The sequence below is a fragment of the Crocodylus porosus genome, unplaced genomic scaffold (genome assembly GCF_001723895.1).
Source record: "Crocodylus porosus isolate Cpor-Errol unplaced genomic scaffold, CroPor_comp1, whole genome shotgun sequence".
Lineage (NCBI taxonomy): Eukaryota > Metazoa > Chordata > Crocodylia > Crocodylidae > Crocodylus > Crocodylus porosus.
This window is the reverse complement of record NW_017728910.1, coordinates 449,665-466,800: the sequence shown is the minus strand read 5'-3', so window position 1 is coordinate 466,800 and position 17,136 is coordinate 449,665. Positions and strand designations below refer to the sequence as shown.

The 17,136-nt window shown below is 40.2% G+C and overlaps 1 protein-coding gene across 1 annotated transcript in view; it reads left to right on the top strand.

Moving 5' to 3' along the window:
• The window catches only part of ANKUB1 (ankyrin repeat and ubiquitin domain containing 1), a 20,934-nt gene extending 4,215 nt beyond the window's left edge, over positions 1–16,719 (top strand). Inside the window, exons 2-6 of the mRNA XM_019533122.1 lie at positions 905–1,048; positions 7,017–7,233; positions 12,363–12,477; positions 13,607–14,536; positions 16,410–16,719. Of these exons, the coding sequence (XP_019388667.1) occupies positions 905–1,048; positions 7,017–7,233; positions 12,363–12,477; positions 13,607–14,536; positions 16,410–16,494 (1,491 nt within the window). The 3' untranslated portion in view covers positions 16,495–16,719. The remainder of the gene's footprint in view (positions 1–904; positions 1,049–7,016; positions 7,234–12,362; positions 12,478–13,606; positions 14,537–16,409) is intronic.
• The last annotated feature ends 417 nt before the right edge of the window (positions 16,720–17,136 follow it).

The following is a 17,136-nucleotide window of genomic DNA, read 5'->3' as shown; positions in this document are numbered from 1 at the left end:
AGATGTCCAGGGAAGGTGAGAGCACCACCTCTCTGGGAAGCCTATTCCAGGCTCTGGCCACCCTTACAGTGAAGTAGTTCTTCCTAATATCTAACCTAAACCTATCCTCCCTCAGCTTGTGGCCAGTGTTCCTAGTGACTCCAGGGAGGCCCTGGTGAACAGATTTTCCCCGAGTGAGAAAAAAAAGGCCAGAATTCTTGCACCAAGTCAGTCAGGTTCACGTTATCAACATAGCCTCTATCTGGAGGCCTACTTTTGCTGCCAACTCAGGAAACAGAGGATGGGATGGAAAGGTATTTTCAAAAGCACCCAACTTGACCTAATTCTGCTGTCCCTGAAGTCAGTGGGAAGTTAGGCTAATAGTGAATGCTTTATAAATCTCCTCTAGGCACCCAAGTTTGAAGCTCCCATCTAGTTGTCTTCAGTTGAGCAACCATCACTTGAAGAAATCAGGAACTAAAGCTACAGGGAAAATTAACAGCTTTCATGATTACCTCAAAGCAATGTGACAGTTTATGTATGTTTGCTTTAGCTTGTATCGGTTATAATGAATCGGATATATTAGCATGTGCTTGTAGAATTTCAAGTTTTGTAACTATGCACAGAATTTTTACAAGCCAAAACAAACCTAATCTATAACAATACACTTCAATACTATCTTCTTTTTAAAACAAGGTGCAAATATTATTTCTAGCACTTCTATTTCTAACATGTTCTTAGAAACTTGAAGATTATAGATAAACCTTGTGGAGCAAAGGCTATTTTTTTGTTACAGGCTTACATAGCATAGTGGTCCCAGTAAAGCACAGCTGCAATTCAAACAACATTAAAATGATAGATTTATTGTAGTTAGGAATCACTCCTGCACAGACATGTGTTTCCACAATATATTATTCATTTTTAGGATTATTTCCATGTCCCCCTTTCTGAAGACAAGCAAGGCAGACGATATTTGGAGCTGATCTATGCAGGAGCAGTGCTGAAGGACAACTGGATTATTGATGACATAGGGATATCAGTTTCTTCAATTATTAGATGTGTTGTTAAGGTACAGTATGATCAAAATCAGTTTGTTTTAAGCTGTCAAGAAATTGTGTGCTTGCTATTTTTTTAAATTCTAGATCCTTTGCTAAACCTAACATAGCTGAGCAGCTGAGAGAGAACATCTTAAAGGGACACATCTGACCTTCAAAGAATTAGTAAAGCTGTTATTTGAATACTTGATCTTAGATTTATTCACAAGGAACTGCAGATACTGCAGGGCAGGGGCATGCCGGCAGCAGATTGCAGTTCTGCCCCAGCTCCAGACCATGCTGTCACCGTCGCAAGATCCCAACCCCATAGCAGCTCCCCTCCCTGCCATGCACCCTGCCAGCACTACTGGGGGTGGTGTCCATGGAAACTCTGGCCCAAGGCTGTCATGGCATTGGAGTCTCCATGGAAACTGGCCACAGTGATGTGGGCAGGGGCTGCTGGGAAATGGAGTCTGCTGCAGGCCCAATCCAGCCTATGGGCCGGACTTTACCCACCCATTTTAAAGGATGTACACTTAGAAATTGAACTTGTAGAATGACAGAACTTTACAAACGGGAAGAAAAATCTGCATGATACTCATCTCCTATTGTGGGTGATGGGTTTTAGAAGAGCCCCATCCTTCCATCTGCCTGAGATCAGTTGATCCCACCAGGTCTTGGTCTGTCTTCTTTCCTGTGCTGAATACGTGTTTTGCATTTAGTCATTGTTCCTCATTCATAAATAGATCTAAAAATTAATTTAGTTGAAAAGAAAACTAGCACTAGCCTACCTATTCCCACTTACACAGACAACAGAGTATACTTTTTGTACACTACCTCAATCACCTTTGTAATATTCCTTATCAGAATGGGAGAGGACCTAACTACAATCTTGAGTCTGCAGTTCTTTGAATTTCAGAGGGTGGAGATGAAGATCGGATTCCACTCTCTGTAGTTAATCCTACCCAAGCAATATCGGATTGGTTTCACTGCCAGAGGGACTGTTTTTCTATTTCTGGTTGAGATGTGAGCCAAAGTCTTATGAAACATTTACCATTCAAAGGGCTAATCTTGTAAGGCTGCCAAGCACTTATGCTGGCTACAGTCTCATAAACAGCTAGGTCTCATGATTTCCACCATTTAGGGCTGAATTGTCAAAAGCCGATAATGAGATTTTTGTACCATAAAATCCCAAAATGAGCCCCAGCTCTCATTATAAGGTGAACCCCAAAGTTTAATCAAGGATCTGAGCTAAGTGTGATACAAATAATCTCCATTAATTTTACAGAAACGTCGTAAGGAGAATGACCATTTTAATTTTTATAAGCTTAAGTCCTGGTCTACTTCTCCCCCATGGAGAACACAGGACAGAAGTAGGAAGACCAAGGATTTCTAAGTTTTCATTATAGTTTTATACACATGACCCCTGAAATAGAAACAGTTAGCAGGAGGCTTTGCCTCTGCCTCTCCACCTTGTAGATGCACTGGAAGTGTGGGAACAGTCTCTTCCCTTGTGCCCCCACAGAAGCTAAAACCTGTGGTCTCACTGGCCTCCTGCTTCTCAGGTAATACATATCCAACCTGTTGTCGCTGAAAGGTGTAGCTGTTCAGTAGAAGCTGCAGCAGGAATGTGTGCAAGTTAAGTCAGATCTTGCCTATACAGATTTCCTGATGGATTTTTCCATTGAAAAATTCTGGAAGGGGACAGTGCCATCTGACTTTGACCATGGATCTATCCAAAGCCTCAGCCTCAGTTCAAAATAAATCTGTGTATCAAGTATTAGTGTGCTCTGATTTCTACATAGAAAATCTGGAAAAGAAAAACATCAAACAGGTGCTTCCTGCACTGTGCTAGTATTATGTAAACATTCAGGTCAGCAAAATCTTACTCCGTAGTATTCATACAACTGGAAAATCTTTCTCTTCCTCTATTATCAGGAAACAGATCATATAATTCATCTTGCAGTCAAAGCACAGCTATGGTGAAATAAACTGTGCTCTTACTGTGTTAAGATAAGGAATGATCATGGTAAAGATCTTTCTCACTGCAATACATGGAAAGGCATGAGAATATGTTTTGTATAATAGTTCTGTGCCAACATTAGGAGAACTGGTAATGCAAAAAAATAAAAGTAGATTACAGAATGCAACAGCAACTCCTGATGGCCTGGTTTGGTATAACAAACATATCCTGAATAGATAAGTAAGGAAAATATAGAATGTATTAGGGCTTCTGAATGTAAGTTTCAAGCCGGTTGCCAAAATTTAGAGATTCACATCTACCTGTCTAGATTGTTGTTGTTTAGTAACAAAAGCAGTGCTTATACAGGTTGTTAAAACCAAATTTAGATACCTAATTTGAGGTGTTTAACTTTGAAAACTGGGCTGTTAGAGCCCATTCTAGTCTTGGTTCTAATCTCAAATAAATAGTACTTTGCATTCCTACGGTGCCTTGAATCTGAGGATCACAAAGCACTGTAATAAATGTATTAAGCTCCTCTGTAAGGCAGATACATTATAAATTATTTTTTCAGCACTGTTTCTATATTTCATGTGAGGAATCTCACACATAACCAGGAATACAATCTTAATTGCCTCTCAGGCTGCACAAGGTCTTCACTTTTTCAATGCTGCTGTCCACATGAAACTAAGGACGTAATATAGTGTTTTGGGGCTACAGGTTAAAATGTGTTCATTCAAAATGTGAAACTCCATGTGGGTATAATGCATTAATCTATACAAATGAAAGGGAAACTAATAAATATTATCATCACTTATATTTATTGTTAAAACAATGTTTTGACATGGGTCCTAGATGAAAGAAAAACAGAAAAATACTATAATCAAAGGAGACACAGTTGGTTATCCAAAGATAACCCCTTAGGAACTGCTGAGGATGCCTCTAATCTAAGATCCATTAGGAACAGAACCGTACCTAGCTGGCCAACCACCACAACACGTCCACTGCCAAGCTTAGTTCAGCCAGACCTGAATTTTGGAGCCATACAGAATTCAGCTGATCTAGAGCAATTGCTTCTTGCATGGATCCTGGAAAACAGGATGAACTGGCTCCTTGTATGCTCCTGCTGCAAGCATATCCATGGAAGGCCATTCCCAATCTGACCTTAACTTTCTTTTCAAAAGGGAAATATGGCCTGATTCTAAAACTATCAGGCAAAGCAAAGCATTGGAGAAACAGAGAAGATAAAAGTGCAAAAACTGCAACCTGAACTTATACTGCATACACTGGGAAGAATGTTTTTTGAGTGGGCTTTTTTTTGGATTAGTGTCAATTTATCAAACCATGTGCAGTAGTTAATGAGGAAGGCTGTTGCAAGGCAGCAGCGTCTGTGCACCAACAGGCTCAGCTCCCCTCCAAGCTTATTATATAAACAGGGGAAGGTCCTGCCAGTATCTTGGCCGAAGTTCTCCGGGTCCATAAACAATAGAGAACATTTTTAGTCTTGCTTTTTTTTTCCCTCCTCTCTGTATCACAGGATTAATTGGCCAGAATTACTGCTGCCGCTGGCACAGCATCACTAGGACTGCAAAGCATGAAAACAAAGAGTGGAACAGTGAGGCAAAAGGACTTCAGTGTTCAAATGCCTTTGAGAAATTTAGCTACTTGTTTACTGCATGTTCGTTGATTCTAGTAATTTCTTACTGCATTTTCTGTATGTTTATCTCTATTGTTGCTGTTCCCCAGGGAGGCAAATAAACTGAACTGTTTAATCAAGTCCTACATTGATATGCATGTTGGATATTACAGGTTTCCTTATTCTTCAAAAAACCCTGAAATTCAGTGGTAGAAAAAACTGCCTGAAAAACTACCTTGAAGCAGCATCTCCTATGGTGAATGTATATAGTTAGGGACCAAACTTACAAGATGTTGAAAGTGGAGATTGGAAAGTAAAGGAGCAAAGAGGCCATTTTGCAGATATTCAATATCTCCCAGGGCTAGACTTAAACATGTGACTTCCTTTAGGGCTGAGAATACATATTATTTTCAGTTACCTGAATCATAAACACTGTAGGCACCTACAATCCATACTTAAACATTAAAAATCCACAACATGCATACTGGTAGGCTTTGCAAACAAAGGTCCACAAATTTAGCCCTCTTCTCTCAATACTTCCCTTATCTACCAAGGATTATGTTGGTTTTAACTAGATTAAGTGTTCACCAGCTACCTTTCTTCCAAGACCCAGACCTGTCCATGCAGGAAGAAAACCAAGCTCTCCTTGTCTAATGAAGGAGAGTTACAAAACTAAATATACTTGTCTGTACCCCAAAGGTTTTGTAACCCATACTAACTTACTACACCTTTATGGCCTACTATGCATGGTGGCTAAGCCTCAGCCTGAATTGATTCAATCTTCGCAGGTTATTCTAACCTGTGTAGATTGAACTGATTTGCAATTGAATAGACATTCACTTTTGATTCCAGAAATGCAGCCATAAGCTTGCAGTGGCTCAGGCCAGAAGCTGGCGGATGCTAGAGTGAACCCTCCCTTCCCTTTCACAGCAGCAGCAAGGCTGGAGGGAAGCTAACCTGGATGAGGGCATGGTCAGGTCCTGGCAGGCTGCTAAGTATGATTGAGGAGAGGTTTAAACCCCAACCCAGCTGGGGTGTGCCTGGAGGGGGAGGGGGCAGCAGCCTCTGCCAGGTTTGTCCCTGGAGGGGAGGGAGGGGGGCCAGACACCACCCCAGGCAGCATCTCAGGTGAAGCGGGAGCAGGGAGGGGGGTTAAACTCCCCTGTTTCCCTTCTGTCCCAGCAGCACAGGGATTCCAGCCGGGGTCTGCCCAGCTTTCCACCCCACTGGCCATTGGCACAGCAGGGGGCGTGGCTGGAGCACACCAGCATGGCCCTGCCATCTGCTTGCCTTGCCCGCAGCTGGGGCTGGGGCCAAGGTTGGAGCTGGGGGACTGAGCCCAGCATGGCACACACAGACAGCAGCATGGAGGCATATAGCTGCAGGTGGGTGCCTTGGCAGCCAGACTGGCAGCACATGACAAGTTCATTGTACCCATGGCTGCCCAGGCCGACTCGGAGGTGCTGGCAGGCCTAAAACCTGGCAGGTGTCTGCCACATGGGCTCATGTGTCTGCAGCCAGGGCTGGCAGAGCTGTTCTGCTTCCTGCAACTACAGCTGCCACTGCCATGCTGCTCTGGGTGGGCGGCAAGGAAGCTTCAGCCAGGAGGCTCCTGCCCAGCGCATGGAGCTCTGATTCTAGCTCCCAGCATCCCTCCACCTGCTCCACCCACCCGGAGTGATGAGCAGCCCCTGTGGGCAGTTAGAGCAGGTGGAACGTGGCTGGAAACTAGAGATGAAGCCCCTTGCACTGAGCAGAAGCTGCCCAGCTGAAGCTTCCACCCACCTGGAGCAGCATGGGACGGTAAAAGCAGGAGCCACAGCTGGAGGTGAGGGGAGCAGAACAGTCCTCCTGACCCCACGCAGCTTCTCATGGGGATGTTCCCAGGACACCTGCAGCCAGATGACTGTTGCTGTGCTCCCCTTACCTCCAGCAGCCCCTCCTTCTCCCACTTCTGCCCCTGCTGTGCCATTCTGGGTGTGGGGGGGAGGCCCCTGACACCGGGCATATAAAGTGGGCAGCCTCCCGCTAATTACATCACTCAATCAATTAAGATCAAGGCATGGCAGGCGAGTAAGGAGGCAATTAGCCCAAGACAGGAAGGCGGAGCCACCCACAGAAAGGCTCCAGCGCGCCAGTCCTGTTACAATGACATAAGAACTCAAAGTGTTCAACATCTTGTAAGAAGCAGCTATTAACTAGCAGGTTAAGACTGCGAGTTAAAGTTAATAACTGGTTAAAGTTCAATCAGCCAGATGTTAGCTGAGCTGGTAACAAAACAGTCTTCTACCCTATCTGACAGATTACACTCAACTAAAAGTGCAACAGATTCCCTAGATGTGAAAAGACATTATTCCTAAAATACAGATACTAATGTACTTATATCATTTTTATTTTTTTATTTTAGGAAGAAGACAAGCCGGCCTTCTATGTATACAATGGTGTAAGCCAAGAGAAAGTACCCATTATGGGGAGTATTTATCTTCTTGCAACAAAGGTGTCCTTTTTGAAATCCCTGGTGACCCTGAAATGTGGCTTTCCAAATAGTGTTTATTGTCTTAGGACTCCAGGAGGCAGGGAGATGTATGACTGCAATACACTGAATGACTACCACTTAGATATAGGTATAAGATGATTTCTGTGTTTTCTATTACATTCTGATTAAACAGATTAATGTTGACCCAACAACTAAGTAGAACTTTGTCTATTTTCAGGATTCAAGGGATTTCATTACTTATCATTAATTTAGAGAAATATGAAAACTTACTATTACTTTAGGAGTTTAATTTTGCCAAGTATTTAAAAAAATCAGGCTATAGGATATAAAACACTGTGTAAGGTAGATGATACATATACAGAAGTAACACATTCTATATTGTAGCATGCTTTCATAACACTCATAAAATACCTCAGGCTTGAACTTCTTCCATTATACAAGTTGGGACTGATTTTACTGATATCAGTGGAGTTGCACTATTGGGAAAGGGATGTAAGAGGAGACTGGATAGGCCCCTGGCTGGGGTCTTACGACCTCTGCCACCCCCGTGCTCCTTCCTGCCCACGGCAGGGGGTTGGACTAGATGATCTGTCTAGGTCCCTTCCGACTCATTGATTCTATGATTCTATGAAGACAGAGAAAAACAAGCTTTTTGTTGGACTGTGAATTGAATGCAAATAGGGAAAACGTATAGAAAATGGCAGAAATATTTCATACCAACACAAAATTAATGCAAGTCTCTAATTGTGCCATGCAACATTGGCCCATTTGCTTTACCCATTTCATTACTTCCTAGAGGTCATAATGATTTTGTATGTTTATACAGAGCTCAGCAAGTGGGGTTGAATTTTGAAATTTAATAAATAAAAGTGGGGGGCAGTTCTCAAAGCTCACATTGCTAGCATAGAACCAACAGCACAAAACAGCTTTTAAATTAAGCAGGATATGGCCCAGCATAGAACGAAGACTAGGATTTTTGGACTTCTGCGCTTTTGCTTAGTCCACTGCACTAATGATGCTCACCATTTTTCTGCCCGATCTCCAAACCAGCAACAATTTCTTATAACCTAAAGCATTACAATCTTTTTATGCTCTTATACCTGTATGGCTTAATTTGAGAAGAAGATCGTAGCTGGTTTGGTACTGTCTGAAACCAGGATGAAAGCAGTCCTGAGAAATGGTTAGAGCAGGATGGAAGTTTGAAATCCAAAGAACAAACCAAGGTCAGGTACCAGTATGGTACACTGAAATATCTGTATTTCCATGGTGCTTACAGCAATATATTTAGTTGAAAGCAGTTACTTTAGTGGGTCACTGCCCATGACCTGGCTGTTCCCAATTTAGCATTTTACAGATCCTGGGTCTGCTGTCATTTTCTCTTGTAACTACTCATAGTTCCTTTTTAGCATGCAGTATTTAAGACGTTTGACACCTTCCTTCATTGAACATTTCACTCTGCTAAATATGGAAAAATATGGCCCTATTAATTACTTAGGGGCAAATATCTAAATCCTTTAATCAGCTTTAATTGGTAGATTCTCAGACAAGGAGTGCTACTGAAGTCAACAGGACTACTCACTGACAATGACACCAGTGGAAGTAGTTCGTAGTTTGTCCTTTAAGTCATTAGGGGTTCGCAGTCTGACCTTTAAACCTCATACACCCCGGGTGGGTAGATAAGTATAATTATACCCACTTCTTTAAGTAACTTGTAGCACAGAGATTAAGGTCAACATTTCACAAGTCACTACTACTTTTGGGGTGCCTCAATTTCTGAGTTGTCAACTTTGGAAAACTAAAGCTTGATTTTTCATCTGATTGAGGATCCATAGTTCTGGAGCTATGGATATGCAGTAAGTCTGGATATTTGCCCTAATACGTCTCAGATTGGTGCCTCAAATGGGAGGTACCCAAAAATCAGTGGCTACTGCAGAATTTGCTCTTAGTGGCCTTCTCAGTGTCACACAGTAAGTTGCTTAGAACCTGGAAGAGACCTTTGGGAAATTCTGATTTTGTGCTTTTTCCATTTGACAGGGATAAACAGCTATTCAAAGTGCAGAACAGTGAAGAATTATGCCCCCAAAATCCTGATTTATAGTCTCTACTCTTAACACCATACAAGACAGATTAGTATTCATTCCCTGTATGTAATTAGTCTATTAGCTACAGTAAATTTTAATTTCTACAGTGATCTTTAATTTGTAAGGATTCAATGGTTGATTTGTAAGTAGACTCTAAAGAAGAAAAGGCTCTTGAAGCCCAGAAATGGGACCTACCTTTTTCATTACGCAGGAAAAGAGAAACATGGAATTTGAGAAATGCTGGGTTCATCTGCAGTCACCCCATCAAATAAACAGAAAAGAACTGACAACAACGGGAGACTAAAAGCACTGAGACTATTTGGTTTAGAGGAGAAAAATAGGGAACTTAATAGTATTATACATAACTGGGGAATAGAGTACCATTATGTACCATTTCCCATAGCATCAAAAAAATGGGATGTACAATGCAGCATGGAATTATCCTGTGAAACTCACCAAATATCTGCAGGCCAAAACTATAATAGGATTTTTAAAGGGTTAAACAATTGACATGACTAATGAACACATCACATCCATAGTAATGTGATATTTGTTTTTTGAGAGGCAATGTGAACATGCAGGTTCACTAGCAATTAGACCAGCTGACTAGGAGCCAGTTCTCCAAAGCTCTATTTCTGTTTTTACCAACATGCTGCTATGTTACCCTGCATACAGCACTTACCCTCTGTGTTCCTTGTGTACCCACCTGTAGGAAAAGTAAAATAACAATATTGAAATTAATCACAAAGGACAGCTAGAACTCTGGATTATAACAAATATATTCCTATCTCTAATGATTTCTTCCACATTAGCTAGACTTCCATGGAGAATGACAGAATAGTCATTAGGAGACTTACTTGCATGCTTAAAGTTAGGCATGTGTTAAAGTAACTTGCTGAACTGGTGCCTTCGTAAAGGAGGAATTTAGCTCACAGTAACTGAGTTGATTTCTGAAAATCAGTAGCTTAGTGTAGGGTTTACATTCACCCTGAACACAAAATACAATTTTTTTGATAAATGTCTGAAATATACCAGGCAAGGTTCTTTGGGTAGATGTGGTATCTTTTATTAGACCAACTGAGTAGTTGGAAAAAAGTTCTTGGCAAGTTTTTGAGTCCAGTCACCCTCCATCGAGCATAAGGAGTCTCTGCTGGTCTGAGACCCCAAGGAATGAGAGAACCAGTATCTTAACATAGTTTTACCTCAAAGTAATACCACAGAGAGCTTCTGACTGGATAGTTGGACAGTGTATGATATAAAATACAGGCTTGGAGCAATGAAGAATCGGATCCTACACTTTGATAGACAATTTACAGCAGTAGAAAGTGAGTGCATAATGGGTGTAACTTTTATATCTACTTCACACTGCTGTCTCACCATCATACAGAGGGCAGTTAATTTGGCTTCAAAACCACAATGTTGCAACAATGCCAAGAAAGTAAATGGCTGTAAAATAGTCCAAACAAATAAAAACTTGACCAATGTTTAGTTTGTAGGTGTATATTTAACTGAGAGAGATAATTAAGCTATTATTTAGCAATGTTTTTGATAGCATTTGATATTACAAAATAAACATTCTCCAGAAGACTATATATTTGTAGACTACTTTGAAAATTTGAGAAAAGTGTCTAAGGATTCAAACAAGAGCACACAGACAGAGGCTGAACCACTGAGGTCATAAAATGGATGATCTGATCAGGAATTTTACTGTCTTGTGCACGGGCATTTGGTGGTGAATCTGAAATTAACTCTGGAGACCTGTGTAAAATCAGAACCAGAACACTCTAGAGCGGGGGTGTTCAACCTCTGGCCCAGGGGCCAGGTCCAGTCAGAAGAGGCATGTCACAAAACACATGTTAATTACTGCTCCCCTGCTGCCCAATTTTTGGACCTACAAGGAGCCCTGTGGGCCAAATGACGTGGGCCTGTGCACTAGACCGTGCCAGCTGTGCACATATTCAGGCTAACGTGGTCAGATCCAGGCACACAGGGTTGGGCCAGTGCATGACTGGATCCAATGTGCAGGGCTGGGTCAGCACCTGGCTGGATCTGGTACACAGATCAAACAGGCATGCTAGATTATACCTGCAGACCAACCCCACGCAGGATCTGGCCTGTGGACCAATCATGCACCACTCGTCCGGCCCACAGGGCCAGAAATTTGGGTGTCACTGCTCTAGAGTCTTGACGCCTGATCCTTCAAAGCTAATACATAAGGTATTGGCATGAAGAATGTGAGTGCTCTTATGATTTAACACTGATTTTGTGATTTGTTTAAATAACTTAAAATCAGCCCTTGATATCTGCAAGGAACAAGTTCTTGAAGATTAAAGAATATCTTGCAGCATATATAACATTTGCAGTGTTACCTTTGAGCCTATTTCTAAACACAATAGATGTTACACCCAAGATGAAAAGGTTAGAACTGCATCTATCATATACCATAATGTCCTTCAATGGCAGTAATTCTTACTACAAGAAATACCAACTGAACGCCACCACCTAGTAGCTCTTACAGGATACTGGCATACTCTCGGTGACTGGGAAAAACGAATTATACTGAATTATTAGAAGCATGCCTCAAGGCCTGTATCTAACCTATTATTTATTTATTTTGATATAAGCAGAAAGACAAACTTTAGGCATTTTTCCATTAAAGTATATTTACAAATGTAACAACTCTGCTGGCACTGAAAAACAATCGCTCCAATAAGAAAAGTAACTCAAGTCACTAAATAAGATGCAAAAGGCCTCTTTTGGCCCTCTCTAACTCTGCCACCATTCCGTGAAGATCTTGCCAATGCTGTCCAAAACCCTATCAAATGGATCATTTTGGCTTTCAAGATCTCACAGACCAAATAAATCAGTCTCACATATGCAGTCACAGACTGAACAAACTGTTCTGACATAAAGCAGCCAAAACAAACACTTTTTCAGCTGTTTGTTAACTTTTCAAAGTTCATAGTGTTAACAGTTGATCTCTTTCATTGCACGGCCATTAGAAGACAACATGCTCACAGGGGTGGCCTTGTACAAGGTTGTGGCATATATATACTGCAGTCAGTAGGCTGCAAGGAAATATTCTTTAGCTGCAAAAAGAGTTTAGAAATGTATGAATTGCAAAAAAAACCCAACACTGGAACAAAACTAAACGATTGCACCTCTCTGTTGGCAGGCACAACACTGTTTCTGGATGTATGGGATGGATGGAAAGAATTTCTGATTGGATGTCTCTTAGGAAACAATCATACCGTCCAACGTCATCTATCCAGAGAAGAGCCAGTCCTCAAGTACAGTAGCAAAATGTGCTATCTTATCCTTCCCTGCCTTTTTAACCACCACTTTCAAAAGTTGGCTATGTCTTTGCTTTCTCTGACATTTGACTTTAATATCCAGTATAATGAGTTACCAAGAAAATTAAATATCACCCAAGGGGACTCTGACAATTACCTTTGTAGTATAAAAAATATGCCAGCCAGCATAGTGATAAACTGGGGCCTAATCCTCATGGCTTGAACTGGTTTAGTATAAATATTATAAATAGAATAATTAAAAAAAAAATGTTTGTTTACATTTAGGATTTTAAATGGCGTAAAGGGGCATACAATTTTAATGGCTTCCCTAAAGATAAACATCATGTCTTCATTATAGGATAGTGCTGCTTTCAGGAACTATTTATTAATATGCTATAGGATAAAATACAGCAACATATGCGTGACAGACCAAAATGAGTTATTTATCTGGTGTACAGTAGTTCTATAATCAGTGAAAACATACTAATCAAAGGCAGTACACTTCAGAAAATCATATTTGAATTACAGTACACAGAACAATTGCTTACTAGTATTATTACTCCACTTCTAGTTTGTGATGATAAAAAAATGAAACATAGTATACTTAGTTCAGTGACTTTGTATAGCAAATCATTTCTACTATCTTGGTATTATCTTTACCAAGTACAAAGACAAGAATTAGTTTGACAAATCTTTTTACGTGTATTTCAGTCTTTGTCTCCCATTTTATGAGTATAATTTAACCTTTTTCATAATACTCAGCTATCTGTCTCTCAGATCCTCTGATAGCCCTTCTTAGTTTTGAGTACCTCCATTGGATCATTTTAAAATCCTCTCACAAGACCAACTTCAGCCTCTGTTTTGACTTAATATATATGATCAACAACAGCTAATCCTCTTTAACAAAGCTACAGATTACAAATACAAAGGAAGTGCTTATTGCCTCATCAATTTATTAAAGCACTAAATTAGCAAATTTACCTTGAACATATCTTAGCTGCTCCGGCTGGATATTTAATTACCATGTTTTATGCTGTCAATCTAAAAGTAAAATATACATAATTCTGAACTATATCAGTTTGCTGGTATTTGTGGCCCTAAATTTCTTGTTCTCCCTATTCCTCAGTTATCAAAAGAGAGTGGCTCTTTACATGGCAGCACATTTTGGCCACCTTGGGCTTGCAACATGGATCCTGCAGCAGGGAGTGAGACCTAATGAAGCAGTTGGTGTTCACCCCTACCGAGCGTGGTGTCAGGAAACAGAGAACCCAGATATAAATAAGTGCCCAGTGCATGCAGCTGCAGAAGCAGGCCAACTAATGGTACTAAAGGCCTTTGTCAACTGTACTGTGTTGTGCTTAGAATGCCAAAGCCCAACAGGGCAAATCCCTTTGAACATATGCATCAAACACAAGCATAAGGACTGTGTGTTATATTTAGTTACCAAAATTTGGTCAGTAGTTTCTTATCCTAATTTTTCACTTCCCATGAAGATCTACATTAAGTTAAAGCAGTGGCTCCTCCAAGCTCAGAGTCACATACTTTCCAAGAAACGGCTTAACCAGGGTACAGTCTTCAGAACACGAGTTGGGGACATAATTACTGTAGATGGCTTCACAAAGCCAAAAATGACTTCCAAGTCCCCAGTCAAGAAGACAGCCAACAAGGTCTATAGGTTACCAAATCTATCTGATCACATTCAGCATGAGAGAGAGTCATATCCCCTGACAAGCACAAAAAACAACCTACAATTAACAAAGCTCAAATTACCTCCTTTAGAGAATGTGAATAAACTCTCTAATATACACAGACTTCAGCAAAAGAAGAAGAAAAGGGAAAAGGTTGCTCAGCCTACAAAGGATGAAACTATGGACCAACATACATGTTTAGCTAAAGTTCCTTTGCCCCCAGTTTCTAAGCTCCAGAATTCATGGCCTCCTTTCTTCTATTCCACACCTCATGCTAAATTGCTTCTAAACTCCTCTCTTGAGTCTTTCTCAGAATACAGCGGGAGAACTCCAAGAGAGAATGCAATCTACTACTTAGCTGTTGCCAGGTATGTATTTTCTCTTTTATTTTCCTTCTCTCTATTTTTTATGCATCTCCTCTATGTTTAAATCCATATTTTACACACTTTGGATTAATTTATTATAGTGAAGCAAAAAACCCAAAAAAACTGAAGGGAAAATTACCATTCTTTGTGTACTGTCCATGTTACTTACAATCTAGATGCTGACAATATAATATTCACATGATTGGACATACTGCTTACTCCTACTCTTGAAACATATAACTAAAGGAACCAATAGAAGCAGAAAATGTTTCAAAACTATCTGTTTTCTCTGAATAAGATTGTTTTAAATTTATATTTCCTGTATGGCATGGGCAAAATTACAGCCAGACCCTGATGGTTCTTTAATTACAGATTGGTAACTTTCTTTAGAAGTTTGCAGAAAATTTTGCAAAAATATCTTTGCAAAGGATTACTGTCACCTAGTGGTAACAGCAAGGTACACCTCAGTGACAACTCAGGTCTTGTGTACTTGGCTAACAGAAAAAATATCTTTACCTGACAACAGTCCTTACACTTAGCCAGCGCCCTTTAAACTGGTGGCATGAACAGGGAGATGCAGAAAAGGTTGGTAGAATATTTATATGACAACTGTAACATTAGGTAACACTGTAGATTATGAATAGGAAGTCCCAGAATAAAGTCCCAGAAACTTAAATATGCACAGTAAAGAGGTAAATAGTATTGAGGAGGTTAAAGAAAATACCAGTAATTCCCTATATATTGGTCCAAATTCCACATGAGCCCCAGATTCAACAAGGTTTTTAAGTACATGCGTATGGGGGGACTCCTTATTCATTTAAGTACTTTAATGTGAGGAGGGGATTCAACCAATGGGATTTTACCTGAGTAGAAGTTGGTTGCTTTTGGTGCTCTGTATTTTCCCGTTTAATTTTAAAGAATAAAGTGTAGGGAGGGACAGAATTTTGTTCACTCTGTGGGGAATATAGGCAGGGTGAAACTTTAAAAAGATGGAAAAGCAGATTATTGTGGGCTGTCATTAGTAATAGGTGAAAGGAAGAATATCAGAATCTAAGAAAGTACAGTTTTCTAAGATAACTGTCTGGAGCCAGTGAAGAGAATAAAGTTTGTTTCCCGTATCCCAGACATAGCTGAAGAACCCAATTCATTAGTATTACAGGTATACCGGGGCCACAGACAGACATGTTCTGTCACTGAATCAGGGGGGTAAAAATCATACAAATAAATCCACTTATCCAGACATTAGACTTATGGTCTATGGAAAGTGGTTTGCTTCTTTTAAGTCAATATTATTAAACAGTGCAGTGTAAGCAATACACATATTCAGCTTAACAGAAAGGTATAATGTAATACAACAAATGCTTTTAATTATATTTTGTGACTGGAACTCCCAGCTGTTACCATCACCCTTGTTACAATATATAAATGGATATGGCAGATCAAAAGATGTGTAAAACAAATAGTTTATGACCGGATAAAATTTATGATTTTTGTTCTTTACTCTTTACTGTTGTTAAACTCCATATACTTTGAACTGGTTTTCTGAACTGTCTATGCTCTATTCCCTGCCCCATTTGTGTGTGCAGTTCCAGCACATGCTCAAGTCAGGAGGCTGCCCTTGGCCTGTTTGTACCCAGCCATCCACATATGCAGTGTTTTGATTGGCACACATACAATCACAGTAATTATATGCACAAATTAGGAAATCAGTTATGCACGGAGTGATAATCAGGCTCTTAGTGAAAAGAACTGCATGTTCTAACTTGATCCTGCATCCCTCACTTGGGCAAAATGCCCAGTCCAGTCAGTATAAGTGTGGGATGAGACTCAATACGCATTAGGAAAAAGTTAATTTATCCTGTCACCTGTCTTGCAGTGCATTTAAAGAGAAGCCATGGCTTCAGCAACTGGAAATTGCAAGAACCCTAGCTAAGAAGAGTATCTTCAAACCTGTAAACTGATTAAAGCCTGATTTCAGACTTAATATTTCCTGGAATCTGTACTTTGGAATATTTGAATCTTCTTATAATCATGTCCTGTTTAACAGAAAACTGTAAGTCCATCTTTTCCATGGAAATACTTCAAAGATATGGTTAATAATGATATTGTGTTATAGAAAGATAAATCATTACTGGAGTGTATTGTGTAGTTATGATCTGTGTGACTAAAATGAAGAAAAAAATAGATCATAATAGGACAAAAATAGTTTGAAAAATTAAGTAAAATGTTAACTAGATTAAAAGTCTGTTTTTATTATTATGTAACACCTGTCCGTGATGTAAAAATTAGATCATCTAGAGTAGAGTAGATTCCCAAACTTTTTTGTATTGAGGACCCTCTTCCAGATTTACCAGCTGCCTGCAAACTCCTACCAACATGTTTTATATTTTAACCCCTTAAATACCAATTATTATAGTTTCATAGTCTGTAGGGTCGGAAGGGACCTGAGCAGATAATTGAGTCCGACCCCCTGCCATGGCAGGAAAGAGTACTGGGGTCAAACAACCCTAGCAAGGTGTTCATCCAGCCTCCTCTTAAAGACCCCCAGGGTAGGAGCCAGCACCACTTCTCTTGGAAGTTGGTTCCAGATCCTAGCTGCCCTG